The following is a 21,571-nucleotide window of genomic DNA, read 5'->3' as shown; positions in this document are numbered from 1 at the left end:
AAATACAAATTGCTCGTGCTCGGACCATATACTCGCATATATGGGCCTTTTAACGTGAGCAACTCTTTTAAAATGCACCCTGTTATGTATAGCTTTTGAGATATTTGAATGCTTCTGTCATACGGTAATTCCTTTTCTCCTTGACTCTCCATTTGCTCTTAAAACGTAACACACACCCTTAAATGCTAATAAGAATATCAAGCCCAGCATCCTGTCTTCAACAGTGGCCAGATTGGGACCTCTGGGAGAACCCAGCAGATACTAATAGGAAAGTCCATCTCTTGTTGCTTATTCCCAGAAGTATGAAGCAGAGACACGAAATCTATCTGGTTAAGAGTTGTTTATGGTCTTGTCCTTCAGAAACGTGTCCTAATCTTTTAAAAGCTCAACTATGCTGCTAGTCTTGACCATAGCTAAAGTGTTCGTTGAGTGAAGAAATACTTTATAAAATGTGATTTAAATCTTCTACTAGTTACTTTCCTAGAATATCCTCTAGTCCTAGTATTGTTTGAGTAAATAAACATTTTCTATTAATTTGTTCTATACCACTTAGGATTTTGTAAACCTCTATCATTTTCTCTCTCTCATCTTTTCTCCAAGCTGAAGAGTCCCCAACATGTTTGGCCTTTTTTTTTTTTTTTTTATAAGGGAACTTGTTCTATCCTTTTTATCATTTCTGTTGCCCTTCTTTGCACTTTTTCTAGTACTGCCGTACCTTTTATGAGATGTGAGCAGACTGTCGGACCGATACGGTAAAATGCGTGGGAGAGCCAGTGCTCCGAGGCGAGCGCCCGCTCTCCTGACGCGCGCCCAGGCCACTATCCTGGGCGTGCGATTTTGTATTCAAATGAGGGCCCGTGGTAATAAGGAGGCACTGGGGGCACTAGTGCATCCCTAGCCCCTCCTTATTGGCAGAAGCGGCGGCTGTCAGCGGGTTTGACAGCCGACGCTTAATTTTACCGGCTTCGGTTGTCAAACCCGCTGACAGCCACGGGTTCGGAAAATGGACGACGGCAAAATTAAGCATCCATCTTCCAACCTGTGAGCCGTGAGGCAGATTTTCTTTTTTTTTACGATTTTTAAATTTTTGTTATTTTTGGGGCCTCCGACTTAATATCGCTATGATATTAAGTCGGAGGGTGTGCAGAAAAGCAGTTTTTTCTGCTTTTCGGTACACTTTCCCGGTGCCGGCCGAAATTAACGCCTGCCTTTGGGAGTTTTACCAATTAGTCCTTTTGGCAGGCGTTAATTTCTGAGAGTAAAATGTGCGGCTTGGCTGCACATTTTACTTTCTGCATGGCACAGGAATAACTAAAAGGGTCATCAACATGCATTTGCATATTGCGGGCGCTATTAGTTTTTGGGGTTTGGACACACATTTTCCTCGCGCTATTATTACGCCTTATTGTATAAAGGGTAATAATAGCGCATCGAAAACGCGCGTCCAGACGGGGGCTAACAGTTCTGTATTGGCCTGTGTGTTTGAGGTGAGGTTGCACCATAGAGCTAGACAGAGGCATTGTTATAGTCCCTATTTTGTTTTCTATTCCTTTTTTAATACACTTAGAGTCATATTCCATCTTAAGACCAGATTTAAGTTTTGAGTAAAAAGTTCAAAAAGTCTGCAAATCAGTTTGCGTGCACAATTTTGAAATTGCATGTTTGTCTAATGTGTTAATTTATGCAACTTAAGGAGGAGAAAAATATATAAGTAAAATATTTTGCAAACAATATTTTTGGACTTTTAAAAGACCTGCCCGCACCCCCCTATACATCTGTGTATGGCCGAGTGCAGATCTACCCTGGTATTTTATAACCGCATGTAAATCTACCCTGCAACATTTGCGAGTGTGTAAAAGATATGCGCTAATAGATAGTCAAAACTTCTCTGGCTAAGGGGGTCATTTTCTATAGCTTTCGCACACGATAGCTAGATCGGGGTGCAGTCAGCACTGGAAGGGGAGGAGTCGGGGCAGCACCGAGGCGGACACGGCAAAGACATCGCTGATGGCGAAAAGGTAAGGCCCCTTATCACCGCCAGTAATGCTCCCAATAGCCCCACCTTTCACAGGGGCGCTATTGGTTTGCGAAAGCCAGCAGCGATAGCACCTCTTGCGACCGTTGGTCTACGACGGCTTTGCCCCGCCTACCTCGGACTACTGGCTGCCGCGGCATCTGTCTGCCGACCTCTCCGGCGTCCCTGGACCGGCTTTGGTGCTGCTTCCTGCCATGCTCCTCCAAGGTACCATAGGGCGCGCACATGCCGCCTTCATCTTTATTTCCTCATTGGCGCGAACCTCAGGGGTGTCCCCCTGAGATGATATCACGTTGCCCGGATATTTAAGCCTACCTCTTTTACTAGCTAATCGAGTTTGCAACAACTCGGATTACTGCGGATGGGAGTCATTCTCCGTACCGAAGCTACTCTGCCACTCTAGCATTCTCTGGAACTCTTACTGCCAACGGGGTACCTGCTCCTCAGGGGCCTCTTTTGCTTCTTTCAGGTGCTATCAGGAACCGGTACTCGCTCCTCGAGGGCCCATGTTCCCTGAGTCACTGCCTGCATCTACAACCTTCTCTACTTGGAAGACTTCACTAACCTTATCCATCTGTGAGTACAACTATTCCACAGTACTACTTCCCTGGAACCAGGTACTCGCTCCTCGAGGGCCAGCCCTCTGTTCCAGTGCCAGACCTCTCATCTAGTGGAACCGCTGTGTGAGTACAATACCACTGAGTCTCCCTGCTCTAAGGGATCAGGTACTCGCTCCTCGAGGGCCTGCTCTCCCTGTCTCAGAACTTCACCTATTCTACCTGGGACTCTGTATATTTCTCACTGTGTACTCATAACTCTCAGTCTCTTTCTACCACAGCACAGCCAAGCAGAGGAGCCGCTGTTCCAGTGTCCTGTGGGATATTTGCCCAGCCGGGCTCAACATCTACTACTCACTACTGCCACCTCTGGTGGTTTCCAAAACTGTTTAAATAAAGATTCAATCTGTGTTTGTGTGTCCAGAGTCTAGCCTGACACCGTGGTCCCTCACGGGACTGCCCCCCGTGGGCATGGTTAGCTGCCACAGTGTCCAAGGATCCACCCAAACCCCAATAATCATAACAGCACCACTGTGGTGTGATTGCTGCCGGCTTTTGCAGGCCCACCCCCCGCTTCGCCCCCCCCCCCCTGGTACCATGCAATTCACTAAGGCCTTCGATTTTAGAAAATCCAGGCCTAAGTGGCACTTTTCCCTTTACTTAGCTGGATACATCTTAAAAGTGCTATTTATCCAGTTAAGCAAGATAGCTGGATAAGTTTTAAAAGCGCTACTTATCTGGCTAAGTAAGGTAGCTGGATAAATCTAAGACTTATGTGGCTATCTTGCTTAGCCGGATAAGTAGCATTTTTAAGACTTATCTGGCTAAGTAGCGACTTTGCTGCTACTTAGCTGATAAGTTAGAATTAATCAGCTAAGTGGAGTGCAACTGTTTTGCATGTGTATTTTGACTTCTTACTTTATTAATATATGTGGGGAGATTTTACAAGTGTAATATATTTACCCCCCAGCCCCCCAGCCCGGTAAGTTGGTAAATGCATGTACATGTGTAAATCAGCAGATTTTCCAACCTGTACATATCAATGAAATTACCAGTTTTACCAATTTGTCTTCCAGTTTGCCCTGTCCATCTGTAGGTCTTTGAGACCCTCTTGACTCTTCAGTCTGAACTCCCCCAGTTCACCCAGACTGCCCATCCAGTTAGTATTTCACCTTAAAGACATTTGCTATCATTTACACCAAATAAAGAGCAGGTATAAATACATGTATACACCAGTAAGCTGCCAAATCTACATGCAAAAATGTCTTATATAAAATAGCATCTTCACACTTAAATGTTGGCCCCGGCCTGCAATGCCCCAGATTCTAACTTTTTTATATGCGTAAATTTACTTGCAAATTCTTATGCATGTATGTTTGTGGTTTATAAAATAGCATATATGGGTGTATATGGTATTTACGCGCATATATGCTAATTTTTCCATGCGTAGCTTGTTGAAAATGTATCTTGTAATGTAAGAATTTGGACAAAAGTCCCCCAGTATGTTTTGTTCAAGTTTTTGTTTGCCTGACTTTTTTTGTATGGAATATTTTCCCTTCCTGAAGTTGCAGGAAATTAAATTTATTTTGGCACAAGATGCATTATTTTAAATTGTGCAAGCAAACTGATTCACAATGTTTTTGCTTTGCTTTCTCCTACTTTTGCCCTACATTTAAATTTGGCTCTTACTCTTATTTCTATATTTTCATTTAGTCTACTGAGCAGCTAGTACAGAGAAAATTATTCTCTTTTTATATTTGGGTTTTATTTCATTCCTGAGAATATACAAATGTTTGAAAATTATCTGAAAATGCCTGCAGTTTAACTGGGCCCATCACTCTGGCTCTGAATATACCAGGGATCTGTGAATGCAGATTGTCATTGTAAATCTGTGCTGGTATTGTCCTAATCCTTCCAAGGTATGAATACAGCATAGTCAGTTAAGGTGTTACTCCAGGATGCCATTATAAAAAGCCTTTCAGTCCCCCAAAATATGTGAAATTATATATTCTGCACATTTTTTTTGCCAAGAATCGTTTATGGAAATATAGCTGTGCAGTGAACGTCATCTACTGATACCTGTTTATTTTGGATTTGAATACTAAGAAACTGAAAATGCTTTGGATTTGCCTGTTCTGCAAGTTCTAGAGCCAGGAGACCTTACATCCCACGTGCTTGGATACTTGCGTCATTTCCTTAGATGACCTTCGTGGAGTGTTTATATTAATCAGACATTTCCTTGCCTCTTCTCTTTGTTTAGTGTTGTGTCTGATTGTTGGTGTGGGTTTGCTGGGATTAGGACTTCGTTACAAAGCCTATCAGAAGAAATTAGCTGAAGAGGTAAGTACAGTATACTACACATGTGTTGTCATTTGTTTAATTTTGTTTAGTGTGTACTAATTGTTTTTAGCATATTAAACTGATTAACACACACTAAATCGAATTATCACATACTGTCAATTTAGTGCATGTTAAATCATGTTCATGCACACTAAATGGGTTTTAACACACACATACACTACAAAACCTTTAGTGCATGCTAACATGAAACGACATAACATGAAAAGAAAAATAAAACAAAATCATTTTTTTGGCTGTACACATCTAGAACTGTGCAGATTACACTATCCAGATTTGCACATGTAACCCTCTTTCCACTTCAGGCTCATACAAAGGGGCACAGTTGGGAGATGCTGGGCTACCATGCAATCCATGGGTTTCCCGGGTTCTTTCGACATGAATATAATCTTGCTTCAGGATCCTTAGGGCTGGGGGACCTTCTTGCCGCCTCCAGAAAAAAACAAAACTGACTACATCTACAACAATTTGGTGTTTTTCCAAAAACAAAAGTTTACTGATATACTTGTGGAATGGTAATTTTTTGATAGAATATACGCCACCTTCTGGTAACATCCATATCAGAACAACAAACAGCCACGGAAATACAGCTCATCAGCAATCAAGGGATTCCTCTAACTCCAAACCCCTATCTGGATACGCCCCAGGATTCCTCTCCTTAAAAACTCCCTTTCTAAGTTCCTGGTTCAGCTGGATGATTTCCTCCTCCTCTTAAATTCTCAGACACAGAATAGATCCCTTATACCAAAATAAGACCCTTCTCAGTCTGATATTTTTCTTGACGATTAGTTATGGTTATGAGGTGTTGGAGTGGATTCTTGGGTAATGCGGTGAAGGCCACTCCCACGGGGAGGAGCCCTGTGAGGAACCGCAGTACTAGGCTAGACTCTATACACTCAAACACAGAGAAGTTGTATTTATTGTACAGCTCGATGGTACTGCCCGGGGAGCGGGCAGCAGTGATGGTAATCCCAGTGAAGTAGTCCAGGGGTCCTCAGCAGAGGAGACCAGTCTCACACTCGAGTAAGTGATAGGCAGTGCTGCGTAGCAGGGACAGTTCCCAGATGTAGAGCCAGAGCGCCGAAGCTGAAGATGAGACAGATTGAAAGGGTTAGTACTCACTGAGGTAGAAAGCTGTATAGTTGAAGGTCCTGGCAGGCAGAAGTTGTTCAATGGCAGGCACCAGATTAGGGAGAGCAGGCTCTCGAGAAGTGAGTACCCAGTAACTCAAGATAGGTACCTGAAATAGAGCAGAAGGGCCCCCGAGGAGCCCGTACCCAGGTTAGTGAAGAATTACCCCGAAGGGCAGAGAGAGCATCTTGTGGCAGTTGGGAAGCGGCAGAGCAGCTTAGCCCGGAGGCAGTCCAATCCAATCCTTGCTAACTCAGTTTGTTAGCAAACGAAGGGCAGGCTAAATACCAGGATGTCGTGACGTCACTCGGAGGAGACGCCCCCTAGGTTCCCGCCACGACGTGGATAAAGACGTGGGTGGCGTGTGCATGTGCACCCTAGGAGGCCCTCAGGAAAATCATGGTGAACACCATCGCCGTTGCTGTTCCGTGGACGCCGGAGAGAGTGGCATGAAGAGAGGAGAGAGAAGGAAGAAAGGTGAGGCACAGAGATCAAAGCTGTATGAGACCGACGGACGCAACATGATTCACTCTGGTAGAATTTTCTGCTGCCACTCTTGTTGAGTGCAGTAACTTTTCAGTTGCAGGACACCTACTCCTTGGAGCTCGGGCTTCTCCAAAGTGTTTTACTATTTCGCCAAAATGTCGTAAATCTGGGGAACTACCAAAAAGAGCAAGAAACCTGGGATAAGTTCCTCCCCCCCTCCAAAAAAGAAATCTTTCCAAGATTCCTGCCTAATGCCCCTCATGGCTGCTTTAAGTACTCACTCCCTCTCTGAGAATCCTAGGCGCTCTGACCTTGAGCCCTGGACTTCTTCAGAAGAGACAGCCAGAAAGAGACAGAAACTTCTGCGCTCAACTATATTCAATGCAGCAAACTTTTAGGCTCCTCTAATTGAGGAGTATGTGCATCACACTACACCTCCTCTAACGTTGTTTTCCATGTGTCCCTGTGGAGACATGTGCCTCACTAGTAAAGGACCTTTAAACCACCCCTTACGCACGTGCCAATATTTAAAAGCCAATGTTGGCCTTTTCCAGCAACACTGGCTTGAGAGAGCCTGAGCTTTCTAGATTTCAGAAGCCCAGTAGTATCAGACCTGGCTTAGTACTTGGATGGGGGACCATTAGGGAAGACCAGCTGCTGTGGCAAACCTCTGCAGTATCCTATCAAGAAAAAGTCACAGGCACCATGGCAGGGCTGTGATCACTAAATCCTCAATACCCAGCAATGAGTAGAAAGAGGTTAGGAAGAAAACAAAATAATGTATAGATACCAAACTGAAAGCCATTGCACTTCACCAGAATATTTTACATTGCTTGAAATTTGTTTGGCTCTTATTCCAATGTGACAGTGCCTTATAATAAGAAAAGGGGCAATTTTCATGAGCAAAAATAGCATATTTATTTATTTATTTGTTTATTTAAAACTTTTATATACCGGCATTAGTATGCAAACATCATGCCGGTTTACATCGTAACTAACAGGCTGAAAATACAATTAACAGGGCAGGGTAATATATATATATATATCGTAACAATTTTCAAAACCCCATTTATGTGCTTAAGCTTGATTTTCAAAAGCATTTATATTGCATTGCTGCCCGCAGCTGGAGCTATGGGCAGCCCCTCACCTTGTTTCTTCAGCCAGCCTGGCTCCCGACGCCGATGCTGCCATCCTTCCATGGCCCGGAAGTCGCCCACGTGGTCTTCGGCATGGCGGGCCTTGCCGCCTGTGCTTGTCGACATCATCTTCCCTTCCTGGAGGCCGCAGGCGTTGGTGTTCTCTTGCGGCAGAGCCGCTCCTAGCTTCCTCTTCACCGTGGCAGGGAGCCGCAGACTTCGGCCTACTCCTCTTTGTGGCCCGGAGGCTGCCACCGGTATTTCCTGAGGCTTGGAGCCGCCTGCAGCTTCCTCTTCATGGCTGGAGAGCCGCCTCCCACGTCGGGTCTGGTCATGGCCTGCTCTGGCTCCTCTTCTTAGGATTGTCAGCAGGGCCACTGTCCGTGGTCCTGCACTTCCTCTTCCTGCTTCCTCCTTAGGCACGGGGCTGTGCCTTTTTCAGTGCTTTAGAGGGCCACCGAGGGAGTGGTTCCTCTGGCCCCACCTCATGGGTGTTTCCTGTCCAGCCCTACTTAAGGGCTCATTGCCATTCCAACTTCGCCTTTGCAAGGAGCTAGTTTTCTCCAGAATGCCTCGTCTCCGCTCCTGGTAGCATTCCTTGTTCTCCGTGGGATCCCTCGTCTTTGTCATTGTTCCTGGTCTCTGCTTGTTCCGTGTTCCAAGTCCAGATGTTCTGTGTTCCAAGTCCAGATGTTCCATGTTCCTGTCCTGATGTTCCAAGTCCAAATGTTCCGTGTTCCAAGTCCAGATGTTCCATGTTCCAGTCCTGATGATCCAAGTCTGATGTCCATGATCCAAGTCCTGACGTTCTGTGATCCAAGTCCTGGTGTTCCGTGATCCTAGTCCTGATGCTCCAGGTCCTGAATAACCCATGCCTCCGGAGGTTCCTTGCTTTTAATTCCGAGATACAGTTTCCAAGTTCCAAGTTTTAATCCTGAGTCTGTATCCTGTTCTGACTTTGGAGGATCCAAGGGATTACTTTGTTCCTGAGCTGTGAGACGCCCTGACTTGTTCCCCTCCCCTCGTGGTCTGCAACCAGCTGTCCAGCTGTGTAGGGTGCCTGAGGGGCCTTGCTCGTCCTCATCGGTGTCTATGTTCCAAGTTCTTCGTCTATGTTCCAAGTCTCCACGTCTGAGTCCAGTCTGATCTTCGTCTGAGTCCGTCTTCAACATCGTCTGACTCCTGTCTTCATCAGCACCAGAGTTACAACTTCAGTTCCAGTCCACCCTTGCCTCCTGTCCAACATGCCACCTTTGCCGTTACCCAGCGGCAGGTCCGAAAGGGCTTGGAGTGGTCGGAGGACCACTCAGAGACCAAACCCTGCGTGGTTGACCTTATGGTGGCTGTGCAATTCGACAGGGGCCTGGTCTTCATTCCATCTCACCGCAAGGGCACACACATCTCGTCCCGCAATGGGGAGCGCCCCCTTCCATTGCAGTGCAACAATTTACACACTAAAACTGGGTTTTACATGTGTAATTGCACTTTACCTGTGTAAATGAGCTTTTGAAAATTGCTACAATATATGCCATTGAATTGTCAATAGGTTTTACCTGCATTAAGTGCACTTACGTGGGTAAATGGCTTTAGAAAATTGCTAGGATAGTATGTTAAATTTACATTTGTAACACCTTTGACAATCCATCTGTTAAACAAATAAACAAACCAATTGGCAATTCAATAGTATATATTGTGGCAATTTTCAAAAGCCCATTTATATGCTTAAAGTTGAATTTTAAGAGTTGCACATGTAAAAATGAGCACATGCGTGCACAAATAGCACATATTCATGCAACTGTTATTTTATAAACCTTAAACATACACGCACAAGAACTGGTGCGTGAATAAATGTACTCGTAAAGAAAGGGGGCAGACCAGGGGCTTTCCCGGGCAGAGCCAACATTTACGCATATAAGTTGCCTTTTTATAACCAGCGAGAGCAACGTGTGCACAGTTATTACCTGCACATATTTACACCTTCTAAATATCAGGTGTAAGTCAGAATATAATTCTTTTTAGGCAAATACTGACTGGGTGAAGGATTTGGGTAAACTGGTGGGGGGGAGTGCAAGCTGAAGACCTAGAGATAGACTGGGCAAACTGGTGGACTAATTGGTAAGACTGGTAATTTCCTTCACACGCAAGTTATAAAATTTAATAATTTACACACATAAAAGCCAAGTGCTAATATGCAGATTACATTTCCTTGTGTAAATGATGAAAATTAGGAGCACAAATGTGTGTGCAGAGCAGATGTCCGACATTTATCCAGATGAATCTTAAAAAGCACTACATAGCCGGATAAGTAAGATAGCTGGATAAGTCTTCAAACTCTAGTTATCCATCTATCTTACTTCTCCAGCTAAGTAGTGCTTTTCTTTTACTTATCCGAATAAATTACTTAGCCATACAAGCCTTAAACTATGCTACTTAGCTGGATAAATTGCCACAGTGCTACTTATCTAGATATTTGTCAGCACTTGGCTGGGTAAGTCAACATTTATGCAGCTATGTTAAAATTCATGGCATATTTTAACATGTTGTTGGGTAGATTTATGTGTGTTTTAATATAGTGTACGTGCATTTGCGTGCATGATATAAAAAATGTGTGCATGCACAAGCACATCCATATAGCTGTGAATATGGGCGCGCACATGCATGTTTTAAAGTCTTAAGCGCAGTCTTAAGCGCATAAATCCTTTTCAAAAATGAATCCCATATTGACTGAAAGGCAGCACTTTGGTGCCTTAGCAGAATGTGACTGTGTAACACCAACTGTATAAGACTTCCTCTGGGGAAACAGGACTTCAGGACTTCAGGGTTTTTTTTAATTAGGACCAGAAATGCCATATTATTTTTTTTTTTAAGTTTATGATTGTTGTTTTTAAAATTTGAGTACTTTAATGCATCATATAATTGTATTTTATTTTAAGTATTTATATGATTGAAATTTTTATTTTGGATGAATGGTTTAAATTTCCAGTGTATTTTGTTTTTACGAAATATTGTATTTTATGTTTTTTATGTATTTTATGTTTATTTTATGTTAAGGAAACATTGTAAACCGGTGTGAAGATATATACCAACATCGTTATAGAAAAATAAATAAATAAATAAACAATATGTTTTTCTAGATCTTTTCCCACCCTAGCAGGTCCTAGGCAAGGGTATTAGGTAATCCTAGGCAATAGGGATGTGAATCGTTTTTATAACGATATTTCTTAATTTGTTATATATCGGGTAAAATGAGAAACGAACACTTTTTCCCCCAAATTTTCGTGAAAATTGTTTTTCGGGTTAGTGTTCGCTAACTCCTGTTAGCGTGCACTAACAAAAAAACGTTTATTTTTGTTATTTTTTGTTACTCCCGCACTAAGCTGAAAAACTATTTTTTACTAAAAAAAAAAATGCCGATCTGTGGGAAAATTAGATTTTTCCGCGGCCACACGAACCCGAAAGCGCAAACGATCGGGCACCCGATGCACATCCCTACTAGGCAACATTCAGCCTTGCCCCCCACTCCTGACAATTAACTTTCAGGATCATAGGCTGCCTCCCCCTCCCCTGAGATTTTGATAATTCAGCATTCATGATGATCCCACCACTACCCCTCTCAGAACACTTCGGTAAAAACACATAATTGTACCTAGGTAGGACCATTTTTAAAAGCTATTTGGGGGGGGGGGGGTGGAGTTAATTACCAGTTTATCTATTTCTTACATTATTGAGTTGTATGGTTTGAATTGCTTTAGGTGACATACAACAAGCATAAAAGCCATTAAGAGGGTAATTTTATAATGGTAACATTATGTATAGGCGAGTAAGAGAAGCAGTATACGGAAGCAGACAGGGAGCCGATGTAGCTATCATCAAAAAGGAGATGGGTGTGTACTTGAGTGGAATGATCAGCAAGAATCAGTATAGGGCTCAGGAGCAATAGCTCCTGCCAAACCAAATATGGTTTGTTTCTTTGTTTTTAAAGAATGTTAGCCCCCAGCTTGATAAGAGAAACATGACTGATATCATTTATCTGGACTTTGCTAAAGCTTTTCATTGCAGGAAAGGCTAATTTTCAAATTAAGAAAATTGGCAAGTGGGTTAGAAACACAAGGGAAGGCTACAGATGGTCACAATTAATGTTGCATATTTGAAATGGAATAACATGGTAAGTGGCACGTGCCGGGGTCATTGTTACTTAATAATATTTTTCCTTCTAACACATGGGTTGGCAAACTTTATTTACACAGGGCCACATTAGTGGCTCTTACTTGCACCGGTGACTGGAGTGTTCCCTTCTGTTCCTCACTATTAGCAGAAGAAGGAGCACTATCTTATACAGAGTGTTTTGTTTTGTTTTTCTTAACAAATATGGGAAAGTCTTGTTTTTTTATGTAGCCTGGAAGTATAATAAAAAAATAAAATTTGCAATACCTATTAAAAAAATATAAAATCAATCTACATATTTCCTGCAGTCAACAAAAAAAAAAACCTAAGGAGACCAATAGGGTGGGTTGGAGGCGAAGCTTGTTTAGCTTGGGGCCCCCACCCCAGTACCAAAAAGGCATTCTGCTACCCCTGGCTCAGCGGGTCCTCTAACTCATGCGCTCACCGCTTTAAGAACATAAGAACATAAGAAAATGCCATACTGGGTCAGACCAAGGGTCCATCAAGTCCAGCATCCTGTTTCCAACAGTGGCCAATCCAGGCCATAAGAACCTGGCAAATACCCAAAAACTAAGTCTATTCCATGTAACCATTGCTAATGGCAGTGGCTATTCTCTATGGGGCGGATTTTAAAACGAGCGCGAATAGCCTACTTTTGTTTGCGCTCCAGGCAGGGAGGCGTAAATCCCCGCGCGTCAGCGGGCCTCCTGCGTGCCGGGACGCGACCTGGGGGCGGGTCCGGAGGGCACAGCCACGCCCCCGGGCCGCCCCGGGCCGTAGCCACGCCCCCGGAACGCTCCCGACATGCCCCGAAAACGCCGCGCGGTTCGGGCCCGCCCCCGACACGCCCCCCGACACGCCCCCTCCGAAAACCCCGGGACTTACGCGAGTCCCGGGGCTCTGCGCGCGCCGGGAAGCTTATGTAAAATAGGCTTCCCGGCGCGCAGGGCCCTGCTCGCGTAAATCCGCCCGGTTTTGGGCGGATTTACGCGAGCAGGGCTCTGAAAATCCGCCCCTAAGTGAACTTAATAGCAGGTAATAGACTTCTCCTCCAAGAACTTATCCAATCCTTTTTTAAACACAGCTATACTAACTGCACGAACCACATTCTCTGGCAACAAATTCCAGAGTTTAATTGTGCGTTGAGTAAAAAAGAACTTTCTCCGATTAGTTTTAAATGTGCCCCATGCTAACTTCATGGAGTGTCCCCTAGTCTATCTACTATCTGAAAGAGTAAATAACCAATTCACATCTACCCGTTCTAGACCTCTCATGATTTTAAACACCTCTATCATATCCCCCCTCAGTCGTCTCTTCGCCAAGCTGAAAAGTCCTAACCTCTTTAGTCTTTCCTCATAGGGGAGTTGTTCCATTCCCCTTATCATTTTGGTAGCCCTTCTCTGTACCTTCTCCATCGCAATTATATCTTTTTTGAGATGCGGCGACCAGAATTGTACACAGTATTCAAGGTGCGGTCTCACCATGGAGCGATACAGAGGCATTATGACATTTTCCGTTTTATTCATCATTCCTTTTCTAATAATTCCCAACATTCTGTTTGCTTTTTTGACTGCCGCAGCACACTGAACCGACGATTTCAATGTGTTATCCACTCTGACACCTAGATCTCTTTCTTGGGTTGTAGCACCTAATATGGAACCCAACATCGTGTAATTATAGCATGGGTTATTTTTCCCTATATGCATCACCTTGCACTTATCCAGCCTGCAGGAGAGCCCTGCAGGCCCAGCCTGCAGGGCTCTCCTCTTCAGGCTTTGTTGGAAAGCATGGCATCTTCCTGTCTCATGCCTCTATATTACCCACGAAAAAGCACCACTATAATCTCACTCCTGATTGGCTCCTGCTTCAAACAGGCTCCTAATTTGCAATGTCTCTGTAAAACCGTGCGAGAGAGACCTCTTCAGGCAAACTGAAACAGCACAAGGAATCCAGAAAAGAAGGAATCCCATAGATGCTGGTTTTCAAAGTCCTGCTTAAAACCAGGATTATTAGCTTGCAGGTGTTCAGGGGAGAAGAATCAGGAAGAATGCCAGGGCCACACACAACTACCTGGGGATTTGTTCCCCTATTTTATTTTTTAGATCGTCCCCCTGGTCATTGTAGTAACCATTCTCAGCCGGGGTCCATGCACCAAGATTCCTCCTGAATCTGGCCACTAGGTGTCACCCTTAAGCAATGACCACAACTCCCCCTACTCCGAGGGCTGTGAACATGGCATTGGCAGTAGCCCCAGCCTCAGCTGGTCGAAAGACCCAACTCAGGGATCGAACCAGGACTTTCTGCTCAGCACTTTACAATGAGCCACAGGGCTGCTCCCAAATTTCACAAGATATTCACCATCAATTATAAATTAATTTTATCAGGTTTTGCAACATTTTGTCTCTTTACAGAAATTTTCCAACTGCAAAAGCTTTTGCTTAAAAGTCAACAAGTAGCAAAGAAGACATGTGCTTTGTGTCTCTTTTAATGCTAATAGGGAGGGAGGGGAGTTGTCTTTGATCACATAACTTGGATTCTTATCATCACCCAAACATTCAGATAATTTGACAAGATTTGTCTCAAGTCCTTAGGTTTATTAATTGGCTATTTCTTTTCTTCTGACCGTTCAGCATAGTTTGCACTCCGGATGAGGTTTCTGGAAAGAAAATGTATTCACTTTAATCAACTCCCCATCCTAAGCTAATACAATGATAGAGACCTTAATGCTTGTGGGGCAATAATCAAACTGCCCACAAAGGTTAATATTCCAAGGGTAGTTTTTTTTCCCATGGGGTTTGTACCAATAATCAAAACAAAACTTCATGGGTAGTGTATTTTATTTGTATTATTGCCCTAGGAAAATGCTCACAGAGATTTGCACCTGCTTATTTGTTGATAATTTTTGGGGGTAATTTTAAAAGCTGTTTATGTGCAGAAAACCTGGTTTTATGCATGCAGTTGGCTGTTCTAAAGAGTGACTGGAGTTATATGTAACTGTATGCCTGTAACCAAGGTTTCACATGAACTTTTATGCACATGGGGAGGCTATCCGGGAGGTGGAGTTGGAGATGGAGTCAGCACTTATACATTTTGAGGATAATTTTCATACCGGCACACGAATGCACATGTATGCGTGAATGCCGGCTCAAGCTAACGGATGCCGCCATTTTATAACATATGCGCATATAAGCACGCATAGTATAAAATAGTCTATATGCATGCAAATGCCACCTATCGCATAAGTGGGAGGATTTTGGTAGATTCGTGTGCCGATGCAATTACCAGTTTCCCCAGTCCATTCTCAGTTCGCCCAGTTAAAGGATAGGACTTCCTAACCCCCCTAGTTAATAAGCCTCCCTATACCCTTTTAGCCCCAACACTTAAACTTCACTAACTAGCCTTAGTTTTTTTTCTGTTTTATTAGTTATACGCTATCCATAGCAGAATTAAAGTTACGTGAATAGGGACCCCGGAGCACGCTGGTGGGCATAAATACTTACGCGCTGATTTCATATTTCCTGAAATACTAATACCCTGCTATGACCATGCCCATGCCCCGCTTTTGTTTTGTAAAAAAAAAATGTTTGTGCATACTCGTGCACTTTTTACAATCCGCTCAGCAAACGCGCTGCGTGTATCTCCCAGCTTCGGTGTGTGTAGGACTTTTAAAATTTGCCTTTAAGATTTTAGAAAGTATGCGTGGTAGCAGGTGAATTTTCAAACATCGTGTGCATATATAATAGCACATATGCAAATACATGCGATTTTCAAAACTGCAACTAACACGTAAATAGGGGTCTGCAAGTAACTTTGCAGGTGTAATAAAGGGCATGCAAGCGGCATTCCAGGGTGGAGCCAACATTTACACAAATAAGTTATTATTTGAAAACCTGCCAAATTAATGCGCATACTCTTTTACTTGCATATATTTATTTCTGCTAAATATCTGGTGTAAGTGATCATAGACATCATTAAAGTCAAAAAATGACTGGGTAGACCGTCTGGATACAATGGGGAGACGTCAGGCTAAAGAGCCAGAAGGATCTTCATGACCTGCAGATGGACTGGGCAAACTGGTTGAATAAATGGTAAAACTGATTATTTCATTGCTGCACGCATGTTATAAAATACCCTGATTTACGAGTGTAAAAGCCAACTTATGGGGGATAAAAGCATCAAATTAACACAAATTAACAACAGATTAACACGCGTATCCTTGTAAAACTGAAGTACAAATACATGGGTATATGAGTTGCATACACTTATGTGGTGTTGCAAGCGTGGGGGTGCGGTTGCTTGTTCTAGGGGGATGTGAGCCCTTGGACCACGGGGCAGCTCAGGAAGGAGCCCCAAGACACACACTGTGGGAGGTGAGAGTGTCCAAGCGCGGTGAAACAAGGCTGGAGCTGAAACAAGGCTGGACTAGAACTGAAACGTTGAACATCGCAGGCACTGGAACGAGGCAGGCTCAGACCTCCACTGGAACTGCATGCACAGGTGAGACCCAGCAATGCAATGCTGGTCTCAAGAGTAGCCCTCCAACCACTCGGTAGCCCTTCCGGACCCGACGAGTGTGTGAGGCCAGACGGAGGCTGAGGGCAGGAACATGATGAGACATGAATCTGAGGAACTTGGAAGACTCAGATAAGGATTCAGGATTCAGGCACTAGTACAGGGTGAGTACTGCACCGCGCATGCCTTACATAGCCGCCCATGGCTGGTCATGGACCATACCGGAAGCGAAGTAGACTCCAGGCGAGGAGATGAAGACTTGAGCTGGAAACATGACGAAGATTCAGGAGAGGCCTGCACCGAGGCGCGCCCTACACACCGAAGCAGAGCAGGCTCTGGTTTGAGTCTAGGGCATGGACGGAAGCAGGAATAAGGAACTCCGAAGACTGGGAACAGAATTTAAAGATTCAAGACTCAAGATTCAGGAACAGACCTCGGCATTAAAAGCAAGGACCTTCTGGAGACTTGCACTGCAGACATGAAGGTCCAAAGAAACAAACTGGAAACCGGTCCAATATTGCGAGTAGCGACCAAATGGAGAGGATCGGTAGACACCAAGTGAACTTTATTGAAAAAATGCCCGACTCAGGCAGAGTTTCGCTCAATTCTGAGCTGCTTCAGGGGCTAATATAAACAGATGTAAACATGTATACACCACACAGACAATAATGGTTAAATCATGATAAACGATAACAACAATGATTTAAAAAGAAAATGTAGTTGGCCCATAGCTATACTATTATAACACTGTGATCACATTTTTGTTGATCCTTAACAAAAACAGTTGTAAGTATCAGCAACCTTAAGGACTCATTAAGATATTGAATGGGTTATAATTTGAAATAAATAATAGGTATCTATATGTCTATTAAAAATGAATATAAATATGATTAAAACAATGGTTAAAAAGGAATGGTTAAAAGGAATGACTACCTGTTGAAGTCGGTGGTATCTGTTAATAGTAGTGTGCTCATCCACATCTATATAGCAGTAAACCGGAACAAAATATTTGTGCATTACAGTAGGGCAGTGCTGACTGAGCAGTCAATTTTACATAAGAATAAAAAAACAGATAAACTAAATCAAAATCTATTTACCTGTTGCTATTGTTCACCCTTCACTGTCAGACCAAAGTGTACTGCAGGAGTAACTCCTTTTCAAAGCTTTTTAAACAGAGGGTTTACGCGCCAAATCCTGCCTGTGACCAGGATGGTTTGAAACCGGATAGTGACTAGAGTGAGATATTTCAAATGAGTTAAAAATTAAAAACAGTCTATATAAAAAAATTCTATATAAAAACAGAAATATGTCTATAGGAATATCTTAATTTTACCTGTTAAAACCACATTTCAAGCTTGACTCTGCGGTTACTGGGCTGGTCAAAGACCACGATGGTGGCACGCCAGGAAGGGTGGACGAACAGGAAATCTGGAAGCAGGACGAAGAGCCTGAGTCGGGAACATCAGGACCAGGACTGGAACAGCAGGAACATGGAACGCCAGAAACATGGAACATCAGGAACACGGAACAAGCGATGAAGGAGCTCTGATGAGGAACAGGAACATCTAGGAACATCTAATGAAGAACATGAAACCATCTGGACAGGAGCAGACCACAAAAGACCTTGTTGGACAAAAGACGCATGGACGACCATGAAGATCTGATACGAAGGCCCCATGGAATGGAAGCTGAGCCCTTTATAGGGCTGGTGGAGGGACAAGCTGATGACATCATCTGTTGGGACTGTGGGGCTTTTCCCGCCGCTGGCCCTTTAAATATTAAGAAGAGGCGCACACTTTGCAGGGCCAGGAACAGGAGAGACAGCATCAGCGGCGTCCCTGCCGCAAGAAGAAACGTCGGCGGCACTTGGGCCGCAAATAGAGGACCGACAGCGGCGGCTTCCCAGCCACGAGAAGAGGAGGAATCAGCGGCAGCCTCCTTGCCGTGAAGAGAGGCATCCCGGCAGTGGCTCCATGCCGCGAAGAGGAGAATTCAGCAGCGTCGGAAATGGCTCCTCAGCCACAGGGAGAAGGCGGCAGCAGGCAGCGGTGGTCCGGGACGGCATATCCACGTCAAGCAGGGGACTAGTGGCAGCAGCCCGGATGGTAAGTGAGGTTGCTCGCGGTTGGGGCTCATGAGCAGCGGAGCGCAACACATGGCTAATTTCCAACTTATTCAGCTAAATACCGCTTTTCCCGCTACTTAGATGGACAATTGAAACTTATTCGGATAAATATTGGCTCTTCTCTGCTATATTCCAATTTATTTGGCTAAGTACAGCAGGCCTACGTAGCTGAATAAGTCTGTTTAAGTAACGCTTTTCGGACTTATCCGGCTACATGCTGCTTCTTAACTGGATAAATCGACATTTATCTGGATAAGTCTGAACTTGCACGGCTCATGATTTTTACATTTACAAATATTTGTGCACGCATATATACTAATATTTTATAACCTTTCTGTGCAGGTTATAAAATACAGTAGCAACTTTGTGTGCATGCATATACATGTGTAAATGGGCAGATATGAACAGTTTTGAAAGTTATCCTCTTAAAGGTGAATTTTAAAAGTTGGGTGCATGCCAAAATCAGGAGTTAAATATGCATGTAGCTCATGCAAGTGTCCATCCAATTTTATAAGGCACCCAGATGCTTGCACAAGTGAGAAAGAGGGAGGGAGCCTGTGTATGAGTGAAACAAGGAACCTGTGTGTGTGTGTGAAGGAGAGGGGGGCCTGTCTGAGTGAATGAGGGTGTGTGTATGCAAGGGAGAGAAGGTGTGAGAGCGAGAGAGCATATGTGTGTGTGTGCATAAGTGAGAGAGCGTGTGTGTGTGTGTGTGTGTAGGGAGGGCGTGTCTATATGTGTATGTTTGAATGTGAGAGTGAACAAACGTGTATGTGTGTGTATATGAGAGAGAAAGGAGAAAGTTTGTGTGCAACAACCCCCCACTCTCCACCTCATCAACTAATCCACTCTAATCTCATTGCATCTGGAAATCAAAAGTTCCCAGGGTATGGTGAGTGGTTCAGTTTATAACCTTGTTTATTTTAATTATTGATTGTTAATATTTGATGTGTGTGCTGTTTTTCAGTATATTTTTGGGAGTTGGAACATTTTACTATTATTGATGTTTTATATTTCTTGATTTTATTGTTTGATATTTTATGAAGAATGGCAGTGTTTCTGTTTTCCCATTGTTGTGCTGCATAGAGTCTAGTGTTGTGGTTTCCAGTTCAGTTTTTATCTGCACATTTTTAATTTATGGTTTCTTTATTCTGTATTTGGTAAGGCTTTGTCTGTGTTCTACATGCGTGACTGAACTTAAGGTATTCTGCTTGTGTATAGTTTTGTGTAGGGTTCTATAGCAGCTAGGCTTGTTCTGTTTTCTAATAGGAGGTGAATTGATTTTTTAGGGCCTGGTGCAATATCTACAGCATTGCCTTTTCATGGGTAGGGTTGTTACTATTTGAGTGCTGGCAATTAGTGTTGTTTTGGTATGGGAGGTTTACTATATTGTAATTGTAATTCACTTTACTCATGGCTTTGAGTGCCAAGCCTACACCCATCATATGGTACAATATGCCTAATACCATATCGATTCTAATTGGGTTTTTTTGCCTTTTAGCAGGGCTTTCTAGTTGACACAAGCTATGTATATTATGGGGTGGATATTGAGCCACTGAGCGGCTTGGTAAGTTAGCCAAGTATACTTATCTGGCTGACTTAACTGGGATATTCAGCAGTGTGGCAGCACCACTGAATATTCCTGGCTACCTTAAAGTTAGCTGAATACGGTAAGTATATCTGGATAACTTTAGGACAGCCCTAAGGTACGATCAGAGTTAGCCGGTTAGGTTAACTAGCTAACTTAACCAGCTAACTCTGCTCTGCCCCAGAATGCCTCCCGCCTACCCACGGATCGCCCCCGACTTATCCAGCTATATTCATAGCTAGAATATAGCCAGATAAGTCTTTTAATATCATAAGAACATAAGATATTGCCATGCTGGGTCAGACCAAGGGTCTGTCAAGCCCAGGTTCCTGTTTCCAACAAGGCCAAACCAGGCCACAAGAACCTGGCAATTACCCAAACACTAAGAAGATCCCATGCTACTGATGCAATTAATAGCAGTGGCTATTCCCTAAGTCAACTTGATTAATAGCAGTTAATGGACTTCTCCTCCAAGAACTTATCCAAACCTTTTTTGAACCCAGCTACACTAATTGCACTAACCACATCCTCTGGCAACAAATTCCAGAGCTTTATTGTGCGTTGAGTGAAAAAGAATTTTCTCCAATTAGCTTAAATGTGTTACTTGTTAACTTCATGGAATGCCCCCTAGTCCTTCAATTATTTGAAAGTGTAAATAACTGAGTCACGTCTACTCGTTCAAGACCTCTCATGATCTTAAAGACCTCTATCATATCCCCCCTCAGCCGTCTCTTCTCCAAGCTGAACAGCCCTAACCTCTTCAGCCTTTCCTCATAGGGGAGCTGTTCCATCCCCTTTATCATTTTGGTTGCCCTTCTCTGTGCCTTCTCCATCGCAACTATATCTTTTTTGAGATGTGGCGACCAGAATTGCACACAGTATTCCAGGTGCAGTCTCACCATGGAGCGATAGAGGCATTATGACATTTTCTGTTTTATTAACCATTCCCTTCCTAATAATTCCTAACATTCTGTTTGCTTTCTTGACTGCTGCAGCACACTGAGCCGACGATTTTAAAGTATTATCCACTATGATGCTTAGATCTTTTTCCTGGGTGGTAGCTCCTAATATGGAACCTAACACATTTGGATGGATAATTTTTCAGTTATCCATCTAAATGGCTTTTGAATTTTGGCCTCATTATTTATATGCACTGCTGTAAGTGATATTTTTATCTTAGAAAACTATACTTTTAATGTCCTTTTACATGTAAAATCTGTTATTGTAAATACATAATTTTTACTTGTGTATGTGGGTGAGCTGTGAGGCAGGCTGGGGCTGATGCTCAGACTGGAGCTGGAGCCGGGGTGAACACAATGAAGAAGGTTCACCTAGGGTACCTAATACCCTTGCACCGGCCTGATGGGAAAAGACCTTCATAATCAAGCCCTCATTGTTACACATGAATACAATCATGCATTGTTCTTTTTATATAACTTCACAGTAATTGCCATGAAGAGAGCAATTTTGGCATTATTT

The 21,571-nt window shown here is 43.5% G+C and overlaps 1 protein-coding gene across 3 annotated transcripts in view; it reads left to right on the top strand.

Moving 5' to 3' along the window:
- Positions 1–21,571, top strand: part of CWH43 (cell wall biogenesis 43 C-terminal homolog) — a 158,289-nt gene that overhangs the window by 93,034 nt on the left and 43,684 nt on the right. For all 3 annotated transcript variants that reach the window (XM_029587890.1, XM_029587881.1, XM_029587899.1), the window contains one exon: positions 4,853–4,932. In XM_029587890.1, the coding sequence (XP_029443750.1) occupies positions 4,853–4,932 (80 nt within the window). The remainder of the gene's footprint in view (positions 1–4,852; positions 4,933–21,571) is intronic.

The sequence above is a fragment of the Rhinatrema bivittatum genome, chromosome 1 (genome assembly GCF_901001135.1).
Source record: "Rhinatrema bivittatum chromosome 1, aRhiBiv1.1, whole genome shotgun sequence".
Classification (NCBI taxonomy): Eukaryota; Metazoa; Chordata; class Amphibia; order Gymnophiona; family Rhinatrematidae; genus Rhinatrema; species Rhinatrema bivittatum.
The sequence above is the reverse complement of the archived record's forward strand: the minus strand, read 5'-3'. Positions and strand labels throughout refer to the sequence as shown.